Source organism: Protopterus annectens, chromosome 3.part0 (assembly GCF_019279795.1).
Source record: "Protopterus annectens isolate FY-2018-M chromosome 3.part0, PAN1.0, whole genome shotgun sequence".
NCBI classification, from domain to species: domain Eukaryota; kingdom Metazoa; phylum Chordata; order Ceratodontiformes; family Protopteridae; genus Protopterus; species Protopterus annectens.
Genome location: NC_056731.1, coordinates 1,248,465,184 through 1,248,492,280, shown reverse-complemented (window position 1 = coordinate 1,248,492,280; position 27,097 = coordinate 1,248,465,184). Strand labels below are relative to the sequence as shown.

Below are 27,097 nucleotides of genomic sequence, written 5' to 3'. Positions count from 1 at the left end.
TTTTCCTGCATTCACAGAAGTGATGCTTGATATTTTTTGATCCCAATATGGTTCACTGGATTGGTAACTCATTCAAATGAATTTTGCTAAATACATTTAATTATTTGACCTTTTACATTTATAAAGCTATTGTGAGTGAAACATTTCTTTTAGCATTACTTTACTTATAGGCTTCTAATACCTCGTGATCAATAGTTAAACTTGTGTAAAAGAACATTAAAAGAACATAGCTGAAAGATGAGAATAGAGCCATGAAACTAATGCAAGAAACAGAACTGAATTTAATTTGCTTTATTTACTTATTAGGCACGTAAATGAACCTCATCGATCTTAAATCCCTTTCAGTCATAACCATGGCTCAACGGCAGATATTATATATACATTTATCTATCTATCAGTATCTATATCTGTCTATATGTATGTATATGTACACATATAGAATGATAGATAGATAGATAGATAGATATACAGAAGTATATAGATAGATAGTTATCTATGAGAGAGAGAGACATTTATACCCATAAAGGTTTATGTGTGTGTCTATATCCCTCCTCAAGTATTCTCATATATGTATGCATGTAAAAAGTCACCCTACATTTATTTAAGTTTTGCTTACTGGGAAAGACCAACTTGGAACAAAGCCAATTTTCAGCAGCGTCCCAGGGAGAAATGCTCTAGATGCATGTCTTCAAACATGGAAAGAAACCAGAGCACCCAGAGGAAACCCACACAAATGCAGGGAGGACATGCAGACTCCACACAGAATGCACTCCAGCTGAGAATAGAATTGGAGAACCTCTTGCTGTGAGGCAACAACACTACCGCTGCACCACTGCACCATCCATGCATTCCTTAGAGGAAAATGAAGTGTTCCTTGAGAGAGCTCAATCAAACACAAGAAGACATGAAAACTCTTCAGAGCAGTAATCAAAAGTAAGGACTGACCTTTAGACCACTCAGACATAAGACTAAGTGCTTACCTTAGCTAACTGCTAAATAAAAATTCACATTAGGATGATGTATATATAAATGTGTCAACTGAATCATATAATTTAGTGGGATGCAGTCAAAGGGTTTTTTTAAAAACATTCTACCAATAAAGCAACACACAGATAATAATCCAAAGATACTACTCAAGTGTGTAAAATAAGCACTTCTTTTGTCTTCAATGTATAATCTACTTTTCTCTAAAGAAACTGTTTATTAACTTTTGTTGTATTTCCAGAGAGACATTAGCTTTCTTCAGGTAAAGTTTACACATGAAATCCTTTCACAGCATTATACTAGGTAAGCTCATAGCCTTCAAACAGGTTGTAACATACTTATATGTAATCCTCGGTGGGCTCCAAAGCAAACGTTTTTTGTTTCCTCCCCACAGCTGACCATCAGCTGTCACAGCTCTATTCCTCATTCATCCAGTCTAGCAGACCTATGTTTACCTCACTAGGCCTCAACCCAACCCATGTACAGGGCCACTGATGAAAATAAGGAGACGTAGTGATGTAATGATACCAGGGAGTGTGGTCTAACTCTCAACCCCCACAACAACCTTGTAGCTCCATTAATGGTGCCCCCAGGATGCACATGCACACTTCCACATATATGCAACCTACTGAATAAGTGAGTCACTGCTAATAAAGCATGAAACCAGACAGGCTCATGTGCTGCATATTGCAGTGAGTATACACCTTGGCTACCTCCCCCTCCCAGGATGGGTAACAACATTGGTGACTCACTCTCATCCTCCCCCATGCTGACCCGCCAGCTCCCATGCAGCTAATCAAACACAAGTCAAATGTGGCATAGTAAGGGCTTTATTGTTCTGTCCCCAAAGCAAAAGATTTTGAGATAATGCATCAAGGTCTGAAACTGTCATTCCAAGAAGCATTAACCAAAGTGGTCAGGTTAATACCTTCTCTTCAGATGATATGAATGGTCCCAGTGATGGATTATAATATGGGGTGATTTGGGTAGCCACATGGGGCCCACTGCTGCAGGGGAACCCATGGCAGTATACTGACCAGTCTGTTGTTTTATTACATCCAACACAGCTAACCAATTTTAGTTAGCTTACAGTATATGCTGAATTTAATATTTGCTTACATTTTGTTTTTAAGTTTAGTGTTCATTTAAAAAAAAAAAAACGAAAAAAACCCCCAAAGCATTTAAATGTCACTGCATGCTCTACAAGTTCATTTCTTTAAACATTTGAGGTGATATGTGACATTCACACATATAATTTTAATGATTTTTAGATTGCGGCTTTGGCAACTTACTATACTTGTGGTGGCAAAACAAAAGAATTCACAGTGGCAGTTATTCACTGAAATAACTGAACACATATCTGGTTTTGTTAAAGGCTTCCTATTGACTGTGGCATGTTCCAAACTCTGAAACAACTACTATAGGGGGAAAAAGTTGTTACTGGGGCAGGAGGCACACCTCTGAACTTCTTTGCTCAAGAATTCTGGATATAGCTAAAAATGGAATGATCAAAGTCGCAAATATTATTCCAGTTTGCTTAAAATGTTAATAATGCAACAGGCTTTACATCAGCATGTTTGTATGGAATGTCAAATTGACTATAATCCATATTGGTTTACCAGAAAAAGTAAAATGTTATGAGGGACTGTGCAAGATTACAAGAAAAAATGGACATTTGAGAGGTATGGCGGGAAACTCTTCAGTGGTAAAGTGGTCACATCAGCTGCATTATTGTTGTTGGAGGGTGGGATAGATGGGCCTCAACATTCCATCCTCAGCTGTGGAACACTGTCTCTCACAGTGTGGAAAAAGCATCCAAAATGTGAAACACATTAGCGGCTTTAGCTAGGAAGCTCAGAGTATAACTGCTAAATATTCCTTTATACTTAAAAAACATACTTTTGATGACTTAATATGATTCTATATAAAAGCCGTGGTGGTGCAGCAGTAGCATTGTTGCCTCACAGCAAGAGGTTCTCACGTTCGATTCGCGGTTGGAGTGCCTTCTGTGTGGAGTCTGCACGTCCTCCCTGCAGTCGAGTGGTGTTCAAATAACATGTGTGAATGGGTGTGCCTTAGTTGAAGGTTGGGTGTCGAGCTGGCACTGTAAAAATCTACTGCCAATCATTAGTGGACTGGAGTTCTGCTGTGGCAACCCCTAACTGGGAAAAGCCGAAAGAAAAACATTATTTGGAAATATTTACCATGGATATCTGTTAAACATATTTACAATGAATGTGTGCTAAGCCCCTTCAGTGTGGAATATGATGGGACATAGAATTGTTAAGACTGAAAGTGTGTAATGTTCTTTATGAAGAGGTACGGGGGGGTGGCTGGCCGATGATGAAAATGACTAGCCTGTACTGTTATGTTGTAGTCGAGTTAAACAGTCATTATCTACCTTTGCAGAAGATGGAACTTTTTTTAATAAAGGAAGTTGGAGTATTTTACTGTATCATTTCTTTAAAATTACAGACTGATATCTAAAGATGTACACATGTAGAATTGATGGGTAGGGAGGCCATCTGTAGATAAAAATGTTACTATGCAACTGCTAACTTTTTATGTTTAGTAAAGACATTGATTTGGCTTGGCAGGAGCTACACACACAGTGCATCATTTTGGTTGAAATCCTGTATAAAACAAGCATTGTTACGGAGCATTTTGTATGAGTTTATGTGGAGGGAGGTTGAAGTATATTTAAGAATAATAAGTTGGCTGAAGCTTTTCACTTTCACTCACCATCAAACATTGGAATTGTAAACTAAGTGGCTTTCTTTGGTGGTCTGGGCAGGATGTATGTGAAATCAACTGATCATGGTGCAGTGACAGAACATAGCATTACGGTCTCATACTGGTTGGTTCTATGGTCAAGTTCTTGGCTATGGCTGCTTCTGTACAGAAACTTCATCACTTCCCTTTCTCAATGTAGGTTTTATCCCGGTGCTCTGGTTTCCTGCAATATGCTATAGATGTATAATAGGCAAATTGGAATTCCTCCAAGTTGCCTACAGGTGGTGTGCAAAACAAAACATTAAAAAAGTATCACTGATTTTTGTCTGTGGACAAACACTGTTGGTTGATACATACCTAACTCTTCTGGGTAGTATTTAAAAACTTGCTGCAGTAGCGTTGTCGCCTCACAGTTAGACGTTGCCCATTCGATTTTCAGTTAGAGCGTCTTCTGTGTGGCGACATGCATGAACGGGTGTTCCTTCATTGGAGGTTGTGCGTTAGGCCCGGCAAGCCAGCATGTAAAACTCTACTGCCAATCATTAGCGGGCCGGAGTTCCACTGTGGCGACCCCTAACCGGTAAAAGCCAAAAGACACAAACAAACAAACAAACAGTCAGTAAGTGATTATATTTCTAAATTAAGGAATGCCATGAATCAGAAAATATCTACAATTTGAGAGCATCTGGGAGCCTGGCAACCCCACAACCTTGACTGTAAAAGTGACTTAGACACAGGCTTAGTATGTAGGGTACTCTGTCCTTAATGTCACCATGGACTCCACCTAGGCTAAAACTGGCCTTACCCAGAAGTGTACAATGAAGGTTGCCATTAGTTATGAGAGGCCATGGTGACAGTGTGTCTATCTTTTTTTTTTTTTTTTAAATTTTTCCTTCCAATTAAACCTGAGAGATTTGTATGGAACGTCATTATAGCTTTGTCTAGGACCAGTCTGTTGTCTTGGTGTAATTTATTGGAGGTCATTATATTGATTATCATTGTACTGCGGTGGTGGTGCTGCGGTAGCGCTGTCGCCTGACAGTAAGACGTTGTCCCATTCGATTCTCAGCTAGAGCATCTTCTGTCTGGAGACATGCGTGAATGGGCGTACCTTCGTTGAAGGTTGTGCATCAGGGCTGGCAACTCGGTACATAAAAATCTACTGCCAGTCATTAGCGGACTGGAGTTCTGCTCTGGCGACCCCTAACCAGGAAAAGCCGAAAGACACAGCAACATTATATTGATTATCATTATGTTTTCATTTTGCTCACAGCCAAACACTAGACTTGTATTCATGTACATATATTTTGGGGGTGGGATAACAATAAAGCATACCTTATATCTAACTCAAACACCAACAAGTTGAAATGTCTTATTTTAGTCATTTGATCTTTCACTTTCAATCCATTCAGATAAGAGATGGGTATACAGAGGATGACTGCCTTTTGGGAATAGGGGGTGAGAGGGCATATTATATGTGTATAAAATATTTGCCTATCTGTATTATGAGTTTATAATGAATAATCAGTGGTGAGTTTTATCAAAACACAAAATGTCAAACAAACTCATTAATGATTTCCATTAATCATCACTAAAATTATTGAAAAAGATAATCGCAAATCTAAACCAACAGGTTACACTTGTGATTGCCAAAAGTGCATTTTATTTAATTTCTTACGGGAAAATGTTCAAGATTAATCAAATTTTAAAGTAACACTCAAGCACATGCTGATTTATCAACAGTTTAAAACAATCAGGTAGGTGAATAGATTAAAGAATAAGAATAAGAATAAAAAAGAAAATATGCACTTGCTCATGGTCTTAAAAAGTGTGGTGGTACAAACAGCACAGGGCCCAATGGGCATTAAATCCACCACTCACTTAGTGCTCTCTACTTCCCTTCATAAAGCAGCCAGCTGTAGACACTCAGAAAACAGACAGTCTCTCAGTTCTCCTCAAGGACATATTAGTAATAAGATGGATATCTTGACATTTTAGACAAACTGTGCCATACTTAAAATTAGTTTTGCAGCCCATTCCATGCAAAAAGCCTTATAAAAGGAGAAGAGACAGACTGTCAGGAAGAGATCAAGATTAAGACATTGTCTGAATAAGTCAATCATGAAAAGGTGCTATGTCTGCCTCAATGATCTAGGGAGGAATATAAATCATACAAATCATATGAAGTTTAATAATACTGGATCTTGAGACCATTATGCCTTGCCATTTCCCACCATAGACTGTACATCCACTATCAAGGAGGGCTAGGCCAGTAAAGCCCAGGTTGAATTTATTAACACCTATCCAGTTATTCAAGTCCCATTTTAAGGTAAATAGTGTATCACACAGGTTTATCTGCAGGGAGGGTATATTCCAGGTAAAAGAGAGATACTGAGTTATGAATGTCTCTTGACCTAGCTTTATCAATATGCTGAAGCAGGTTGAGATCCATTATTCTGGTATTTATGGTACTGTTTGAAATGTGAAAATACCACAGGTCCTGGATTACTACATCCTTGATTGCTCAAAAGGCGAAGCATATGCCTCCGCTGAAGAGGCTAAAAGAGATAGAAAACAGGGTCAGTGCTTTCAGTCTTTTTTGTAGTCACTTACAAATTTTAACACATGATCCTCTTTTTTTAGGAAACTGTAGTCTTAATAACTGTTTGATATGTCTGGTGTTGTACATCTCAAAGGGAACATTGTATTTTATAACTGGTCTGATCAGTGCTGAATACAAGAGGACAATAATTTTCTTAAATCTAGATGACATTCCCTTGGCGATTAGCTAAACCAAATAGAAGGATTTCCTGACAACTGTTGCAACATGATCATCAAAGGACAGGGAATTATCAACCCAGCTTGTCAGGTCACTAAGTATATTTTCAATTTTAAGTGGGGTATTGTCAATGCTATACGAATGGGAGGATGGTGCTGTCTATTAGTCAATTTGACACCTGTCTTACTACATACGGCTCTATTTATAATGCATTTCGTTTATTAATTACAGTGGTCTGGGAGATGTTGTAAAATCCATTTGCCAAATTAAGGTAGGCTGTGTGTAAGTGTGACAACTCTCAACAGTGTGAGTTCCACCATGAAATACAACTTTTACAAAACCAAATTGGTGCAGATCTAACCTGCTGAGAATTTTAACGTCAGTGTTAATTAAGTCTAGTGCTGTTTCTTAGATTTCTAAACTAAATCAAGATAATTTATAATTGTTGCTGACCTGAGTTCATAGATAGACTTATAGCTCTAAGAGTCTTTTTTTTTAAATCTTTGTTAATTTCCTAATAGTTTCCTTGACTTGAGGGTCCATAAATCTGTTGTATACATTAACGAGCACCCCCATCTAGTTTATTGTCTATTTTATTTTTCTTAGTGTCCGGCTTGTTTTTAAAAGTCCCATTTTATTCGGATCTGGATAGAGCTGCCAGTTCAATACATTTATTTATGTGGGATTAAAACTCCTTTGTGAATCTGTCTGCTGAGGGGAAGTCTGGTGTAATGTTGTTATAAATGAGTTTTAAGACTGAATCATAGAATTTGAGGAGACTTGTACACTTAAAAGTCTTTGAATTCTGATATATCGGTTTTGGGGAGGATGTTAAAAAGTTTGAAGGGTAAAGGTTACTAACTTATGGTCTGACTTAACTGGAGAGGGATTGACCAGAAATGTTGTGCATGATGATGTTACATTTGTATGTGCCAGGTAATTTGCTGCCACTAGTTGGGCAAGTAAAAATCTGATCCATTGAGTTTTTATTTATTAGATTCAAAAACTTCTGTCTGTAACCTACATTGCAGATGTAGGCACTCCAGGCAATTTATGGGCAGTTAACATCTCCTAGAGCGATGGAGTTCTTATTTGTGGGCAGTTCATTGATGGCATTTATGAAGCTAACATGAACTACTGGGATCACGGAAGGTGTCCTCTAACGTGCAATAAACTGATGATTTTGGTTAGAGTGATTTGGAGTTTCGCAAGTTCCATATGTGGGCTTCCGGAAATCTTCCTAGAGGTCATACGTTCTCTGTCAAATTTGCACCCCCACCACCACAGATGCCACAGAGTCTGACTTCATGGTGGGCAGTAAACCCAGGCATGTTCAGTCTTCTAATATTTAGCAGAGCAACATTAATTTGATCCTGTTTTGAAACTGATACATTTGCTACATTATTTATTACTGGAATTTTGCTTATAAAAGACACTATGGGGGCAACAGGAACTGTAGCCAGTATGTGGAAGCCTTTGAACAAGAGTACCAGACAATCCTTTGCAACACAAGTAGGACCGTCAGGCACCTAGTTCCATGCTGACACATGCTGGATCACAAGAATGACAGGAATTATTTATCCAAGTGTTGAAACCAGTCATGTTTTCTTTGTACCTAGGCATCAGTAACTGATCCCTAAGGCCTTGGAGTATTTCCAATAACTACTTTTTCTTTATTTCAACACCTTAAAGATTTCCTCAACAGTCTACTGTAGGAGTATAAGCCAATAGTAACACCTCCTGTTCCAATGTAATATATGCCACATCTTATACAAACTTTACAGAAAATAAACAATCAGTCTTTCTCACTCTTTCTTTCTCCCAGAGATGAAAGTGCATTGTGTTTCTAGAAAATGCTTCACCTTGCCTTCAGCTAGTTCCTGTAGACCCCTGAACAAACCTAATAAAGCCAAACAGATGCAACTTTGCTGCTCCTGTTTTGTACACATTTTACTACTATTAGCCAAGCAAGTGTCACAGGCAGTATTATTCATTTCAGCCTTTGTGCTGAGAATAAAGGATTTAACTCAGAGCAGGCTATCTTTAATATGGATACATTATGAGAGAATTCTGCTGTAAACAGCAAAGTGATTCTTTAACTATGATACAGGGTTACGCCCCAAGTCCTGAGTTACATGGTCTCTTTTACATCCTAACATATCAAGCCAAATAATCCCATTTCCTTCCCGTGTAGATTGGAAATGTGATTCTATCCAATGGAAAAGATAGCTCTGAAACAGAACAGGAGCTGCCCCTTACTTTCCCCGTTCCCCTTCACAATGATATTGTATATCAGGCTCAGACTGTGCAGTATACAAAGAACTGAACCAGCCTCTTCACTCATCTGTGAATCGGAATTGGTGAGTACACCACAGAGGTAAGGAGTACAGAAATATTGTACATCAAATACATTTAAAAAATTATATTATGGTAAGGCAAAGTTTTGCCTAATGTTCAAAATATGACTCTGTGATATCCCGTATGTCATTTTGCATAGACGTCAGCTTGGATCCCTTGTGACAGATAAGGCAACAAAGGACTGTCACTCAAATGGGTACAAAAATTATTACTTCTTAGTTGGGGATGAAAATTATTACTTCACATGAAGGGATATATGAAAGGTACAAGTCATGTATTTGTTTATAAAGATTGTATCTATAGTTAATGAGCTTTTTGACTGCAAACGAGAAATCAAAAAAGATCAGATCCACCCATGACTGTATCTGGAAAAGTGAGAAAAATATCGGCTGCACATAGGTTTACCATTACAAGTGTTTGTCTACTTGCTTACGTCAACCACATAATACTTAAAGATTATGGCAGTGGGGTGTTCTGTATGCAGAGTAAATAACACTAGGGATAATGGTCATCCAATTTCTTACCACTTTGTTCAAAACTGTGATAATTCCAGTGAATACTATTCCATGTTTGTTGAATTTATATAAATCATTTAAGAGCAGCAGCAAAGGCTTTTATGGAACCAAATCTACTTAAAATCTTAAACAGACATCCCTACAAAAGTTTGACAAAATACTTCAACACTGAATCTATATAGTAATAAGCAAATCCTGCTTGCTTTACATCTGATCTCCAAGACCTACCAGACAATTGGCTGGGCCTGTTTACCTGACATAAATTTCATGTGATCTCAGTGGCTGTGCTGTGGGATTACTGCCCCAATTCACTTCATCTGGATTCTCATGCATAAGTTATAGTGAATACTAAACAAGGAAATACGTCAGAAGTATTTCATTTCTAAGGGATCCTGATGGTGCTTCAGTAACAGTGATCAAGGAGTGCTTCCATGATCTGATGGTTGATTTCTGTCATCTTTTAAATAAAAACATGAATCATCAATAGCTTTTTGTATCAGACAGATGAAATTTTCTTTAAATTCCATAAGTGAGTCATCCATCCTGCCTTTACCTGGCTTCATTGCCGCAATAGCTGCATTCTGTTGAATAATGCAGAAGTGTTATTTTAGATCATCTGCCTGCTGTACCAAAATGGCAGAAAGATTCACACTCCCCAAGAAGTTAGATGCGTGAAAAAGCCAACTATCAGTTTTTTTTTCTCATGCAGTTTTGCAATTTTCCAGATAAAATTCAAAACCAGTTCAAATGTCTGCTACCATACATACTGGTTTTCCAAATATGGTACAACGGTTCTACCTGACTTCGTCGACAGCGCAGAAGACCGACAGCGGAATTCGGAGCTCCAGAAGATCGAAAACGAAGACCGCCTTGAATCGCGAGTGGCAGAACATCGACAATGCAGAAGACCGACACGACGGATGACAACACCAACGCCGAGGATGCCGACATGGGGAAAGGCTGTGTGAGTATGCGGTAGTGACGGACGTTAGGGTGCGAGGCAGGTAAGTGTGGAGATTGACGGTCTGTGGGGATAGGGGTGGGTTAAGTGAGTTAGGGTTAGGGAGCGATAGGGTGGGTTAAGTGAGTTAGGGTTAGGGAGGCGATAGGGGTGGGTTAAGTGAGTTAGGGTTAGGGAGCGATAGGGGTGGGTTAAGTGAGTTAGGGTTAGGGAGCGATAGGGGTGGGTTAAGTGAGTTAGGGTTAGGGGCGGGTTAAGTGAGTTAGGGTTAGGAGCGGGTAGGTAAGTGTGCGATAGTGACGGACCTTAGGGTTAGGGTAAGGTTTAGTGTGGGCTTGTAAGGATTTTGGTGTGCTTGTGTTGTGTGTGTGGTTTGTGGAATGGGGATGTGTTTTGTTTTTAATTGTTATTGTGGTGTGTGCAGTGTATGGGGTTTCGTGTTTGTGTACCGTCGGTTATTTCGTTGTCGGTTATGTGTGGTTTCGTGTTTATGGACTGTCGAATATGTGGTGTCGGTGATGTGGTTGTCGGTGTTGTGTGGTTTCGACTATGTCAGGTAGAACCGGTACAACACATTGTTGTCAATCAGTAACTCATCTCTTAGATTTTTGCATGACAGACATTTCACTTAATCTTTTGGATCAAATTTGTATAATTTCAGCCTCAAATGGTCAATGGTCACTGTAGCTTTATTACTTATAATGTATCAAGACTTTTCCTTCTCTTCTGAAATGAGTTGACATTTCCCATCTTTTTGGGATGTTAGTAAGTCCTGGAGTTGTTTTAAGTTTGGAAATTATACTTTGTTCTTGCAGGGAACACTTCCATAGGCAATGGTTTTACATATGGGGACTCCTGTAAGTATCCCTCTAAAATAAGATACCTACATCCTCTGAATGTTTAGGGCCAAAAGTGAGTAGAAATTCTGGCAGCTTGGTATCGAATATACACAATCCTAACAATTGGGGTAAAGTTTCCCAACTTGCATGATAAATATGAAACAAGAGATGCCCATTTTCTGATGACAGGATGAAAATAATAGCTAATTGTCTGCAATGTTGAAGTAATGTGCAGTCTATTATAATCCAGCAATTCAAGCCACAGACTTCTGCAAACTAGAGTAATGTGTAATTTAGCAATAATCCACAACATGGTGTAGGTTGTGCAGGATTTACAATGGTTGAAGTGGTTTGATCATGAGGGTGAAGATATTTTTGCAGGAAATCTAGTGATCTGTTTCTAAAATATGCTCTTTTCTGGCTAGTTATTGAGGACTGAAGTAAGTTAGTTCCCATGGAACCAATTGTACAGTTCCTGGTATGAAAAGGTGTGAGATTTTTTTTAAATATATTTACTGTTGTAACCTGCTTCGTGGTGCAGACTATTAATTTAAGATTTTTTAAAACAATTTCAATTCCCTGCTTAATGGTACAGAGAAAGCATGTTAATGTGCTAGTTTCTGTAGGGAAGAAGAAGCATCCAAGTTTATCTTTTGGATGGTGTTAGGTGCATATTCCAATAGAAAGACCGGATGCACAGAAGCCAAACTTCTTTTTATCAGCATCTGCTTGATTTACAACAGACACACTGGTTGGGCTGTCTAGTCACCATGCTCATTTTTGAATAGTAATGATTTTTTATTGTATACCTCACAAACCTATTCTTACCAATGCAACTAAAACTGCACTTGCCACCACTTATCACCCATTCACACTTCTTTATGGTACCCACTTCCTTATTAACCTCCAGGCATCACAAAAATCAAAACTTTAACTATGCTATAACAGAGTTTCTAAATCTGCAGCAAATGCCCATTTCAGAACCCACTACTGTATAGCACTAAAAAGTCTAAATTGGTTATAACTACACCATCAACTCACCTATACACAGTTTATTATCACTTATAAAATTATCCAGCATCCATCTGCTTCACAGCACTAAATAACATTCTACACAACTAAGTTCCTAGTTGGTCATTATGATCCAATGACCAAAAACTCCTGATTGTCCACAAATCTATCTAATCTGCTGGGCATTGTCTATACTTGTACTAGGTTGCTAAGGCCTGGAATGCCTTACCTGTATCCATCAGGTCATTACCTTCCCATCGTTCAAAACCATTCTGAAAGACTTCCTAGACAAAAGCTGTCTCTATTCTTGCTCAACACCAGGATAAATTATATCCCTAAATGTGAACAAGTACCTATTCATACATTCCACCTCATTACTCTCCCTTCTTCACCCACTTTCTTACTTCTGTCTATTTCTTTTCCTTGGCTTTCTCTCTAATTATACAATAACAGCTGATTGCCATTCAGAAACATGAACACAGATTGGACAGCCCATTCAGTGTGCCTGTTGTAAATTGAGCAAATACCAATAGAAAAAAATCCAGCCACTGAAATACCATTGAGCAGCCAGAGTTTTCAACTGGCATATGTTTAGAGGACAGAGCAAAGTACAAGAAAAATGAGGTACATTCAGCAAAAATAAAGAAACAGAATTTGACATGATTTTCCTTGTATATTTCCACTGTCCCTATTAAAGTCTTGACAGGTGTACCTCTCAACTATCCAGATTTTTACCTCACAGTTTTGGACTTTTCTTCATTAAAAATGTTGAGTTCTGGTAAGCAAATGGGGATTGAAGTCATTAAATGATGATAAACAATAAAGATTTATGTTTTTTTTCTCATTCAGAAAATGCATGCTGACACAAAACCTCTCATTCTAACAATTTTCCAAGTTTGTAAGAAAAATGTTTAAAATATGTCACTATCTTTGGACTTTTGTCCCACCATTATGCTGGGTTTTGCCCAGGTTTCTTGCATTAACAGGGGTATAATGACAGAAAAAAAAAACAGCAACTGAGATTCTATTTTTTCCGTTGCTTTTCCTGAACAGCATTGATTTACTGTACAAGTGTGGGGATGTAAGTCATATATGCATTCACAGTACATCAGTAAGCAAGGAAGAACTCAGAGGAACACTAAAGCACTATTATACAAAGACATTATTTAAAAAAGGTAAGCAACTCCTTTCTTAAATAATGTCATTGTATAATAGTAATAATCCACTCCTGGATGTGACTATCACAGGATTTCCCCACAGCTGGCTTTATTTCATCACTCTAGCTTCATCTTCATGATTAAATCTAGCCAACTATTGATAATTGGGTTATTTATAAAATATACCACAAGCCTGTTTTTCTCTCACTTCATATTGCAGTTCCTGTTTTTATTATAGTAACCTACCTTTAATTCCTCTATAAACTGGCTAAGATATATCTAAATATTAGATTATCATATAACTTGTATCTAATCTTAACTAATGTTTTCATTTTACATTGCATTTGTTATAATTATTTAAACTATATATGCTTTTTTACTATTTTCAAGATTGCAAAATTATTGTTTTTTAAATGTTTCGAGTTTTTCTGCTGAAGCCTCATTTGAAAATCGACACCTACCCAGTTGGACATTCCTGGTAATAAAATGTCAATAAAGAATATCATTCTTACTAGCATCCCTTTAAATTCCAGGCCAATCCAACTGATAGCTTTATAGCACTGGATACTAACTTCAGCTTTGAAAATCTCTACATACATCTCAACAAGGAATAGAATTAATAAATACAAATGCCATTTCAAAAAGACTAATATAATCATGATAAATAAAAATGGATATTAACTTAGATAAACTAGTGGTTTGCAGGTTCTTTCTGCGGTAGAATTTTTCCATCAAAGAACAATAACTAAAGTGACTATTTAGAACTGTGTCCATTGTAAAACTCCAGTCAATATCATGATTAAAATTCCCTTTTCCATAGCTAAAGAAAACATCACTATAGATAACAAGAAAAATAATTGCAGTTCTTTCCTCCCCAGTTTCTCCTGGTACATACTGCATATCCCTTCAGTTCCTTTTAAATATCTTCTATGATAAGCACAGGTCAGACACTATGTGTTGCACCTGCAGCTCCTCTTCATTTAGGTGTTGTTGTATAACAGAGGAGCTGCTTACCTGTATTCTGGTTTGTTTAACATATAGTGGTATTCTTCATATTGATCAGTGCTACAGTTATCTTATCTATATGAGTTATATCCTACTGAGAATATAACATCCTGCCAGCTTCCAAAACTTTAGCGCACCTTCCATGTGCTCAAACTGTCAAGCAGCTTGAGCTGAGCTGACTAAAAGACAAGTTTGGATGTGAAGCCCTCCTGAGCTTTACTGCCACAGAAGAGTACACTCCTCTGATCCTTTTGAGGATTGACCAGTCAACTTGTGCTTTCCTTAGCTGGACAGATAAGTTCCCTTTGGGGAAAAAAATTTTCATTTTCTAATTTTTTACTGATGTTTTATTACTTTCTGCTTCAGGAATTTTATTTTAAACCTAGGACTGTTGTGTTTAAAAGGATTGTCTCAAGACTGTAACGTACTTTTAAACAGAATAGTTGTAGGTTTGGTCAATTTAAAAGTAGTGTTACCTAACTGATAAAATACTTACTGTGGAAAAAATGCGATTATCTTAACAATGTAGGGCTGCCATAGTGGTTGAAGGTGTTTTTACTGTGTTTTTTTCTGCAAAGAGAAAAAAATAATTTTAGTGGACTGATAGTTTTACTTCTATTGTTGCTTATTTTCCACAGGATAGATGTACCATTTTTAGCTTGACCATGGAGCATATTGTCACTCCCATGGCCGGTCCTTCTTCCAGCCACAAAAAGAAAAAGTTAAGCAAACAGCTTTTGCCAACAAAGCAAGCTAAAAATGTTTCTTAGCCGCAGCTGGGTGACTCTAGTGTGGCCATTTGTTGTACCTCAGACCACTCATCCTTCACCCCAGATCCTTCTGGTGTGCTGCCTACAGCTGCTGTGGACTGGGGGTTAGCCATATCTTCTGTGGCTGTAGGGTTCCACTCAGTGGACAAGGGAGAACTGCTCTTGTTGGTCCTACAAGAGGGAACAGGAAAGGTTTCCCTGTTTTTGCAGCTGTTGTTAGTAACATGGCTGGCCCATTTTTCCTGTCAAAAAGAAACAGAAAACCAAATACGTATCTATTCTTCCTCTAATTTTGGTGGATAGGAGCTGTTTAATGGGACTAGCTCAAGGTTTGTTTCAGGCTACTGATCCTTCTTGTAGAGCAGTTTCTGGTAAAAGAAAGAGTGATGACTCCTTTCCTGAAGAGATTCAAGATTCTAAATCTGAATAGAACGATGCAGGGACAGATTTACATTTTTGTCCTCAGATTTCTGATTCAGACTCAGAGTATAGCTCACTTTCTGATTCTCCCTGTGGGGGGTTATTTTTCTCTTAGACTATTGCTAGAATGTCCAAGTGTTTTCAGTGGTAGAACACTGAGGTTTCTCAGTCCCTCAAAAATACTATGAACTGTTACAAAAGGATTTCCAGAACCTACAACCTCCTATCCTGTCTGCTTCAGAGGATGTGTGCCTTTCTGTCTGCAATTGTCCTGAAAGTTAGTCCTCTGTCCCTAGAAAGGCATATAGGATGTATAACGTTTCATAGTCTTTTACATTTTTCCACACTATTCCCAAACCTGACCCAGCAGCTATAGCCTTAGTTGACTCCTCTGCTGCTAAGCACTTAGTTAACTCCAATCCTGCTCTTTCTAATAAAGATGGGAAACTTTTTGATAGGAATGAGAAAAAGTTTATACTTCTGCAACTCCAAATTTCAGAATTTTAAATTGTCAGGCTCATATGTTAAAGGTTATTCCAACATATTGGAAGTATGAGGAATGTTTTATCTACAATTTCTTCTTGTGAAGAAAAATCTGCTTCAAATAACTTAGTTTCTTCTGTTGGACAGGTCACTACTCATTGCTTGCAATGTGTGTATGACTCTGTTGATACTTCTTCCAGGGGTATGACCACCTGTGTGGTTTTAAGGAGGTTTGCTTGGCTGCATTCTCAGAACCTTTCAGATGATGTTAAAAATTAGATTTTAAATTCTCCCTTGGATAGAGGTTCAGTGTTTGGCCCATCTGCTGAAGAGGTGATTAAAAAAGGGTGATGAATGGGGCAAGTTGATATATGGATTCTTTAAGATTTTGCAGCCCTCCTTTTCCAAATTGTCCAAAGGATTTTCTTTCTGCTCATCCATTTAAAGCAAAAAAACAGAATAAGCAGTCTCAACAGAATTCAGGTAACAGACATGTAAGTATCAAGGAAGTTCCAAAAATGAAGTCACCCTGGCCTTCTCTCTTCCAGAAAGTTTGAATCTTTAGTTTTATCTTAGGCATCAGATTGTTTCAGACAGATTGGTTCTAAAAATCATTCATCAGGGTTACAGGTGACAGTGGGAGGAAATTCCTCCTTTCCAGGGGGTCATTCCTCATTCTGCAGATCAGACTGTTTTATTTCTACCTATTCTTCATCACATGCTGTCCCAAAGAGTGAAAGAACCAGTTACTCCTTCCCAGGTGGGGAAGGGGTTTTATTCAAGGATGTTTCTAGTCCCAAAGAAAGAAAATGCTTGGAGACCAGTTCTGGATCTTTCGTTCCTAAACCTGTTTGTGATAGTTCCCAAACTGAAAATGATGTCACTTCACAATCTGTTGCCTCTTCTTACACTTTTAGCTTTCCTAGTAACACTAGACTTAAAAGATGCTTTTCATCACATTTGTTTTCATCGAAACTTCACTGCACCAAGTGTGTTCGCAAAGTGTCTAGCTATAGTTATAGTTCATTGCAGGCTACAGGGTATATGCATTTTTCCATATTTAGACAACTTGTTTATCACCTTTTGTCTTTCTTGACTCCCTCACACAGGATTTTGTTCCTGGCATGTCAACTAGACACCTCAGTTCAAAGAGCTTTTCTTCCACAGGAATTTATTTAGATCTATTTTTAAGGTTTTTCCACTCAGACTTCCATGACTGTGAGGGAATACCTCTGGATTTGGGGTCTCTTGGCATCTATGATTCTCATGATACTCCAGGCAGGACTCCACATGTGAAAGATACAGTAGTATCTGAAATTATTTTGGTCCCACCATCAACACCCTTTATCTTTTCAGATCCCAGTACTGAGTGCTTATCAGAAGAGAAATTACCTGGTGGAGATAACAGATATCCTTAAATCAAGGTCTCCCCTTCTTCCTTCTTGCTGCTAAGCAGTCAGTCACCATAGATGCTTCAGATGTTGCTTGGGAAGCAGTTTCAGGAGAAATAAAATTGCAGGAAGTGTGGGACACCAAGGACAGCTGCAAGCACATAAATATCAAGGAGCTGCTTGCCCTGATCAAGACATTCAATTCTCTAAACTATCGTTGGTCCTCTGGGATCTCTTCAAGTGGTGATGTGGTACATTAACAAGCAAGGGGTAACCAGGTCTTACCTCTTTGCAAACTAGCCATATTAGCTTGGGATGTAACTTAGCATCACAATTTCACTCTACAGGCATCCTGTATTTCATTAGAACAAAATTGTGTAGCAGACAAACTAAGCAGGACCAGGACAGACCATTACAAATGGAAACTAGATCTGGGAGGAGTCTTCCATTATTTAATCCATCTGTGGGATGTTTCTCAAGTTGACCTCTTTCTATCCTCTCTGAAAAATCATCTGGCAAAATTCTGTTCCAAGACTAGTGTAAAAAGGCCTGAAAGACAGATGCCTTTTCATTTCTTTCTTTTGATACAAATGTTTCTGTATGCTTTTCCACCCTTTCCACTAATATCCAGAATAATTTTGAAGATTCAGCAAAATCCTTCAAGATCATTGTGGTGATTCTATTCTTGCCCAGGGAACCATGGTTCTCTCTTCTTTTTTAAATGGCTAGGGACAATTACCACAAACGTCCTCACAGAATGGCTCTACTAACACAAGAATAGCGGTGTTTGATGCACCCTAACATCAATCGTCTTCAAGTGACTGCCTGAATGATAGGGTTTTAACTCATTTTACTCATCTGTTTACTGAGGACATCCAGCAGATACTAATGGAGGCAAGAAAGTCTGCTACTAGAAAATCTTATATTAGCAAATGGAAGCGTTTTTCTAGTTGGTGCCAGCAACATAAACAGTGCCCATTCATGGCTAGTTGTTCTCTCGTTTTACAATATTTGTGTGAGTTACTATCCTATGGCCTTTCTTATCCCTCTATCAAGGTTCATTTATTGGCCATTTCAGCACATGTGCCCATGAATCCTCCTCTTTCAAGGCAGTCATATGTCAAAATGCTCTTGAAAGGGTTTTGTATAACAGGCCTCCAAGTATACCAGTGGGCCCTCCTTGCAATCCTAATTTTGTATTAGAAAAACTAAAACATGCTTGATTTGAACCAGCTAATCTGAATAACTTGAGGTTCTTACCATGGAAAACATTTTTTTTTATTGCTCTGACCTTTGCAAGAAGGGTATCTGAGTTGCAAACTATTGTGGTGAGTCAACACTACCTCATTTTTCATAAGGACAGGATTTCTTTGAAGACCATTCCTTTTTTTATGCCTAAAGTGGTATCCAAGTTTACTTTACATCAAACTATCCATCTCCCTGTTTTTTTTCCCTGAATCTAAAAATGAGGGAGAAAGGGTAGCCCATACCTTGTATGCCCCCAGACAACTCAAGTATTATCTTGACAGAACTAAATTTTTCAGATCATTGGATCAATTGCTAAGGTAAGAAAAGTTGTCCAAATGGAGAGTTGATAAATCAGCAAACAAAGGAGAGTAGTATTGCTGAAATTAAATTCATCCTCAAGTCTTAGAACCTACATGAGGTGGACCCTTCTCACCAAGGTGACACTGATATATGGACTAAGTTCTATATATCATATATCATGGATAGAAGTAGGTTAAAAAATAAACAAGATACCTGCATGAACAAGTCCCAGGATAAAAAAGTGCCCAATGGTGGTAGGTGCACTAGTGCCAGGAATGCAAAAAATGACATTTGATTTCTCCCCTTACTTTCCCCTTACAGCCCTGCGTGTTTGTGGAAAGACTTCATCTGTTATTAATTTAGCTGTACAGTCCTGTATGTCTTGTTTGTCAGCAAATACTTCCTCGCCTTCTCAACGTGCCTGCCCCAGACTTGCCTATGTCCCTCCCCCAACTTTCCACTCTCTCCTTAATTAAAAAAAGGCACCTATCCCCAAAAATATTGTCTCATACATAGGTCTCATAATGCACAATTGTGCAATAATTCTTTAAAGAAAAGAAATGTGGAAGATAGGAAAGTGTTGAAATGAAAAGCAAGCAGGGGGGAAAACAAAGTGAAAGGAAGGCAGGAATGTGCAGGAAGGGTGTAAGTGAGAACCACAGCTATCCATTTCTTCAACAGTAACAAATGAGCACATGTACAGATTCTTAGCTGAATTTGGACTGTCACCTCCAGAGAGAGGGGTGACAACAACATAATTGTGTTGTGAAGCCAATTGGACCTATGTATGGGATTAATTTTTGTGGGGAAAGGTGTCCTTTTTTTTTGTTTGTTTTGTAAGGAAAGAGTAGAATATTGGGGAAGGGACACAGGGATGTCTGGGGGAGACACATTGGGAAGGTGAGGAAGCATTTGCAGACAGACAAGACATATAAGACAAGAGACAGAGTTGGGGAGGGACACAACAGGGGTGTGAACACCTTGGTTGGGGTGGGCATGGGGGGATCAAGGTCCCACGGACATCAGGCATGGAAACAGTGTGATTTAACTCCTCACCCATTGGACTGCCAGCACCATTCCATCACTGCACTGCTGGCTGCCGTGGCTGACATCTACACCTATGGCTGGTCTGCCATACCAGGATGGAATGCAAGCTGTTCTTCTGGCATAGACATGTGCCCACAGTCTGTTGCACAGTCCTATGTACCACACCTGGCAATTCCGCTCAGGTGATGAATGCATTCCCTCTGTATCTTCTCACAAAGAGGACCACAGGCTTGGCTTCTGGGGCAGAACTATTTGATGGTCCAGGTAGGGCAGGGACAGCAGGGGGGGTGCCACCAGGCTGCAGCCACAAAGTGCTGGGCCTTGGTGCTTCAGCTGGTGGGGAGAGTGTAGGCAGATCACATGGAACCAGCCTACCCTGCTGTGATGTAGCAATAAATAAAAAAATTAAAGCTAAAAATGAAATAAATCATAAAAAAAAAATAATAATAAAAAAATAAAGAAACAATAATAAATCATTATAAAAAGTTTTAAATAATATAATTACAAACACAATGATAAATAATAAAAATGAAAAAGTATTTAACAACAAAGCAATTTAAAATTATACATAATAAACAAAACATAAGGAGTAATACCAAATAATATAATAGCAATACATATGATTATATAAGTAAAATATAATAATCATTATGGCAATAAAAATAATAATACAAAATAAGAAATCCATATAAAAAAGATGAGAAGGATGGGGTAAGGGAAAAAAGGAGAACATTTGTAAATTCACAGGTAATATACATAGCTTTCTACAGTTAATTTATTCTATTCTGTTACATTTTACTTTTAACAATACCAGTTGCTAAGAAGTTTCTTTATTACTTGTACTACCCTGTTCCTAACACATGCACACTATAGTACAGATCATAATGCATCCAGCAATCATTCATGGGTGCACATATTGCACATATGCATGTTCCATGTACAGTGATTACACTTGACAGCAGGCCATTCAAGCCACAGGTCTAGAGGTCTGCACTTCAAATGCTATAATGATAACTATGTAACAGTAATGTATTTTTTTATTGATGGTAAGCTAAAACAGTATTGTAATTAGCTGAGTTTTAAATTTGGGAAGTGTGGTATTAAAACCCACAAGCAGCGACTACTGTAATATTGTACTTTTCCTTTGGAATGCAACATAATGTAAGCACTCTTTCCTTTTATGCTTTATAGATTCATGTTCACTGTTATCTGAGAATGGGCTTTGTGTTACAGACTGTACCTCTCCACCTTTTAGAGCAGGATAGCTTGTCATATCATAAAATAATGGGTGTACAATGACCCATAACTAGGAACATGTTTCAAATATTGCTGTTACATAAATGGATAGTTGCAAAGGATTTGTGTTAACATACATTTTGACACTCATTATTTATTGACTTCAACATAAATTACTTCCCAGACAACCATAAATCTTACAATGAACAGACCAAAACAGTGATTCTTATATCTGGGTATTCAGGAGAAATAAGTACAGTTGAAAGCTATGCTACAGAGTAATGCATGCATACTTGCTTTTACAATTCAGATATGCATTTCCAAGTTCATACAACTGTATTATATAACAAGTAACCTGTCTATAACTGTTAAGGCTGCAATAAAAATGCTTTATATAATTATGCCTACATACCACATGCTTCATGCCTCCTGGCCAGTCACCTTGCATGGGACCTCACATTTGAGGCTCTAATCTGCAGCTGTGGAAAGAACGAAAAAGAAAAAAGCATTACGAATACAATTTTTTACCATATTGAGCTTAAATATTTATGAGTACTAAATGAAATTCACACATACACACTCTGGGGTGTTCCCTGTCCAACACTCCCTGATCACCAATCAAGGGTATCCCTTTTCCTCGAATAGAGGTTTTTAAAATGGTGACAACATTGCTCCCCAGTGTGTGGCATACCAGTTGCACTGGAACGAGCACTTGCCAAACTAGACCAGGCACTGGATTTATACTGCCAGCCGGTATACTTTTCCTGCATGAGGCAGGGCCCATGATCCTTAACCAGGAGCCCAGTAAAAAACTTGGACTCCTGGATAACCGAGAATTTGCACATGCTCTTCAACATCTGACATATCTGCACAAGTTAAAGCTGAATGCCTAATGTGCAATTCCTGCCAATACACTTTTAAATATCATGTTTTTCTGCCAGTTGTGCTTACTGAGAGTATGCACTGTCTACATTTTGATACATTTGAAAAAGATGCACGCCACCTACCATCACACAAACACAGTAAGACAAGTGCATTGGTTTGTGGGATGTTAAGTGGTACTCAGCTTTTTTGAATGTATCAGCAAATAACTTTCAACTAATACAATTCCACGGTTAATTCCTTAGAGTATCACTTTAGTTGTACAAGCTGCAATGTTGCAACAGTATAAATAAGGTTTACATACCCTGAACTAGAATCTAGGACCATGTGCACTCCAGTCCCACACTCAACACATGTCACCACAAGATTAATTACATGAGAACATGTATTTTAGTATTGACTGTTAAGTTGATGGTATGAGTGTAACACAGCCCCACTTATCAGGTCTGTGCAATGCCCAGCATTGCTCAACAATAGCAAGTGAAAGAATCCAGTTTCTATTTCTGGATGTTTGGGTCATGTCTGATGCATGGGTGGTACCATTACATGGACAAGGTAAGCATAGCCAAAAGCTACTGCGTGTTGCACAAACATGGCAAACATAAAAAAAAGAAATAGGAGAAAAGCCAAAGCATACAGATACCCAGGTTTGTCCAAATTAGTACTTAATGGTCCCACTTACACTGATCCTGTTGGCTTAGCCAACCTGCTAGCTGATAGGTTCAGCGCAAACTTCAACCCCTATCCCACTAGAGACCCATTCGACATCCTTGATACTTGTTCTGTACATCACATCTCTGTAGATCAAGTGTTAAAAGCCTTACCCAAGGCAAAAAATACAGCTTCCATGGGACCTGATAGTATCCCAGGCTGTATTCTATACAATCTCCAACAAGAGCTAGCTTTGTCATTGAGCACCCTATTCAGCCACAGCCTAATTACAGGCTTCAATCCACCAGAGTGGAAAACTGTCATTGTCATCCCCTTGCACAAAAGTGGTGCCACTACTGACCTATGAAACCATCACCCCATTAGCTTGACAAGCTGATCTGTAAAGCCATGAAGTGTATTATTATGGATCTCATAAACAAGGACATAACTCCAAGCACTTGACCCCACCCAATTTGGATTTATCATGGGCAGATCTTGCCTGATGAATCTGGTTGACTTCTTTGAGACTGTCACCAAGGCCCTGGATGAGGGAAAGTCAGTATGTACAGCTTACCTTGACTTGGCCAAGGTCTTTGACACAATCCCCCATCCGGGCATCATCAAAAATCTAACACAACATGGAGTAAATCCCTGTCTCATCAGGTGGGTGGCCAACTGGCTCACCGATAAGACTCACAAGGTCAAAATAGGAGCCACCACCTTCAACAGCAGACATATCACTAGTGGTGCTCCACAGGGATCTGTCTTGGGACCCCTACTGTTTTGCATCTACTTCTCAGAGGTCCAGGCAGAGACAAAGAGCCTGTGGCAGACCAAGTTTGCAGATGACTGTAGGTTGTGTGTTGTCATTGTCTCCCCAAATGATGTTGACATACTGCAAATAGGGTCTCACAGCAACAAATGACTTGTGCCAAAGTCACGGCCTTACATTAAATGCAAAAAAAATGTATTATCATACCATTCAGCAAAAACATGGCCCCTACTGATTACCACATAGATGGCAATCCCCTAAGCACACAACCTGTGGTGAGAGACCTGGGTATTCAGGTTGACAACAATCTCACATTCAACCATCATGTAGTGGCAGTGGTCAGAAAAGCCTTTTACTTGGTTCATCTCATAAGTAAATGGATTGCATCCAGAAAAAAGGATGTTATTACCTTTCTGTACTCCTCCCCCGTCATTAGACCTATAATTGAGTATAATGCCCCATTTGGTATGTATCTCTCCAAACACCTGCACCAACTGGAAAGGCCGCAGAAATACCTCACAAAGAGAATCCATGGCCTCCAACACCTGTCCTGTCTGGACAGGCTCAAATTGCTATCACTCTACTCAGTATCGTGCAGGTTGCTCAGAGGTAATCTGTGTCTTGCCTACGAGGCAATATCGCCCCCAGTGGTCCCATCTTTATTACACTCACAAACCCCTCCCATCTTTCCAGTAGCCAACCACAGCACTAACCCAACACTACCTCCTCCATCTTCCCACTACTATCACCCCTCCTCAACTAACATGTACAAGCATACCTTACCTATGCTCACTGCATGCACTCTCCTTGCATATCTTACATCCTACCAAAGCTCTATCATTCCCGCACTCAACCACTACCACTGTACTACTACTCACACCACCACTCATGTCTCACCCTCACTCAGCTCCCCTCCCACCAACTCAAGAACCATCTCTATGCACCCCCCACATATTCTACCATCTATATTACTCAAACATAAAGCATCCCTACAACTTAACATAGTAACCCTCCCACCATACCTATTACCCAAAGAGCACAATCTTAAAGTTTCCCTTATAAACGAACACATTCAAAAACTGAGAAAACTAATAACCTCATGCATATCAAAACTAGCCCTAAGTGGAGATATCCACCCCAACCCTGGCCCTACAATCTCCAACCCCAATCCTCATAATCAGACTAGAAACCACAACTTCTCCCATATTACAGCCAATAGAAAGCCAAATAACTTCATTCTACTAAGCCTAAATATTAGAAGTATATCCAACAAAGTCCATGAACTCCATGCCACCATAGACTTGTACTCCCCAGATATAGTCGTCCTGACAGAAACCTGGCTAAAACCTCACATTACCAGTGAGCAAATACTCCCTACAGGTTATGGCATACTAAGAGTAGACCGGCTAAACAAGAAAGGAGGTGGTGTAGCTATAATATTTAAACAGCATCTAAACATCCAGATCTTAAAATTATCAGCTCCACAAATAGGCAATGAAGAAATAATATATACCAACCTCAAAATAAACCAAAACAAAACCATCAGCATAATTGGATGCTACTTCCCACCTGGCCAAAACATCCCTCCACTAGAAAACCTCCTCAGCTGGTCTACCCACCATCTCCCCCAAGAAACTATCATTTTAGGTGATTTCAATATTGACTGGCAATCCTGTTCTGGCAACCATCCAACCCATCATGTAAACCTTCATGGCTTCACCCAACTAGTCCAGTCACCAACCAGGATAAATAAAAACTCCAGCAAGCACACTACCCTGGATTGGATACTAGTCAGTAAGAGTCCCCAGTCATATATAACAGGCTGCTTATCAGATCACTCCCCAACATTCCTACTGAAAAAATACCTATACCAAGCTAAACCTGTTGTCTACTGTCAGCTACGTAAAAAAAGTAAACTTTAACCCACTCACATTCATCTCATCCCTCAAAGAATGTAACTGGCATCCTCTAAAGTACCTCAGTCTTGATGATGCAGTTTAATTTTTTAATACTACCTTCCTGAGCATCCTTAATTACCATGCCCCCATAAGACTTTCCAGAATCAAAGCACAACCCTCCCCATGGCTACAGAAAACCACTAAGTCAGAAATGAAAAACAGGGATAAAGCCTGAGAGCACTGGTGCAAAACCAAGACCCCCTCAACTAGACAGAAATTTCTAGAACTACGGCAATAGAGTCAAAAAGCTAATAAAACAGGACAAATTCCAATACTACCAGTCTGCCCTAGACTCCTCCAAACACAGCCCCAAACAATTCTGGTCCTCCATAAACTCCATCCTCCACCCAGGTAAAGTCAGTACCGCTCCTTCTAACATCCCTCACTCCTCAGAAAATATTGCTACCTCATTCAACACACACTTCACACAAACCATACTATCACTAGCTAAACAACACAACCACCCTCTCCTCCAACCCACACCTTCAACTACTAATCTCCCCACTGCCTTCTTTTTCTCCTGTACCTACCTCCAACATAAAAACTCTTAACTAAACTTAAACCCACCAAATTAGCAGCAGACAACCTCCCAAGTGAATACCTACAAATCGCAGCTGATGCTCTGGCCTACCCAGTATCCATCTTGATTAACCGATCTCTGTCAGAAAGTTTTGTTCCCACACTGTGGAAAGTATCACATATAATTCCCCTCCACAAAGGCAGACCCTCCACAGAACTAACCAATTACTGCCCCATAGCTATTCTCTCTCCACTCTCCAAAATACTAGAGAGATGCATACACATTCAGGTCTCAGACTACCTCCTTACTAACAACCTCCTTTCCAATACTCAGCATGGTTTCCGACCAAACCATAGCACCACCACTGCCTTACTCTCCTTTACTAACACTATCCTTCAGAATAAAAACAATGGCTATCTCTCCTCTGCTACTTTCCTAGACCTATCTAAAGCATTTGACATGGTCCCACGCAAACAACTTATCTCTGTCCTCAATAACCTATCCTTCTCACAATCAGTCACCAACTGGTTTCAGAGATACCTGTCTGACTGCCAACAATCCGTTGTATGGCAGAATGACATATCTCCCCAACTACCTGTCTCCATAGGGGTTTCCCAAGGATCCATCCTTGGACCCCTACTCTTTTCTATTTTCACAAATAATCTAGCGTCTGCCACCACACATGGCACACTCATACAATATGCAGATGACTCAACCATCATCTGCTCAGCCCAGTCCCTACCCAAACTGCAAAAAGTCACACAGGAAGCCTTTTCCTCATTGAAACTTGGTTATCCAATGCCCAATTAATACTCAACCCAAACAAAACTAAACTACTCACCTTCCAACCCACCAAACATACTCAAAACAACTCTCACTTTAACATCACAGCAAAAGACAACACCACTATATACCCAACTGAACACACCAAATTGCTAGGAGTGGAAATAGACAATAAACTAAAATTTGACATTCACATATCCATGACCATAAAAAAAGTCCACAAAAAACTAGGAGTGTTATACAGAAATAAGCATCTTCTCACCAAAGCAGCAAAGATTTCAATAGCAAATTCCC

General features: G+C 39.0%; 1 protein-coding gene across 1 annotated transcript in view; it reads right to left on the bottom strand.

Moving 5' to 3' along the window:
* LOC122797037 (histamine H3 receptor-like) overlaps positions 1-27,097 on the bottom strand; it is a 475,949-nt gene that overhangs the window by 425,106 nt on the left and 23,746 nt on the right. The window contains 1 exon segment of the mRNA XM_044065811.1: positions 15,151-15,354. Within this exon segment, the coding sequence (XP_043921746.1) occupies positions 15,151-15,354 (204 nt within the window).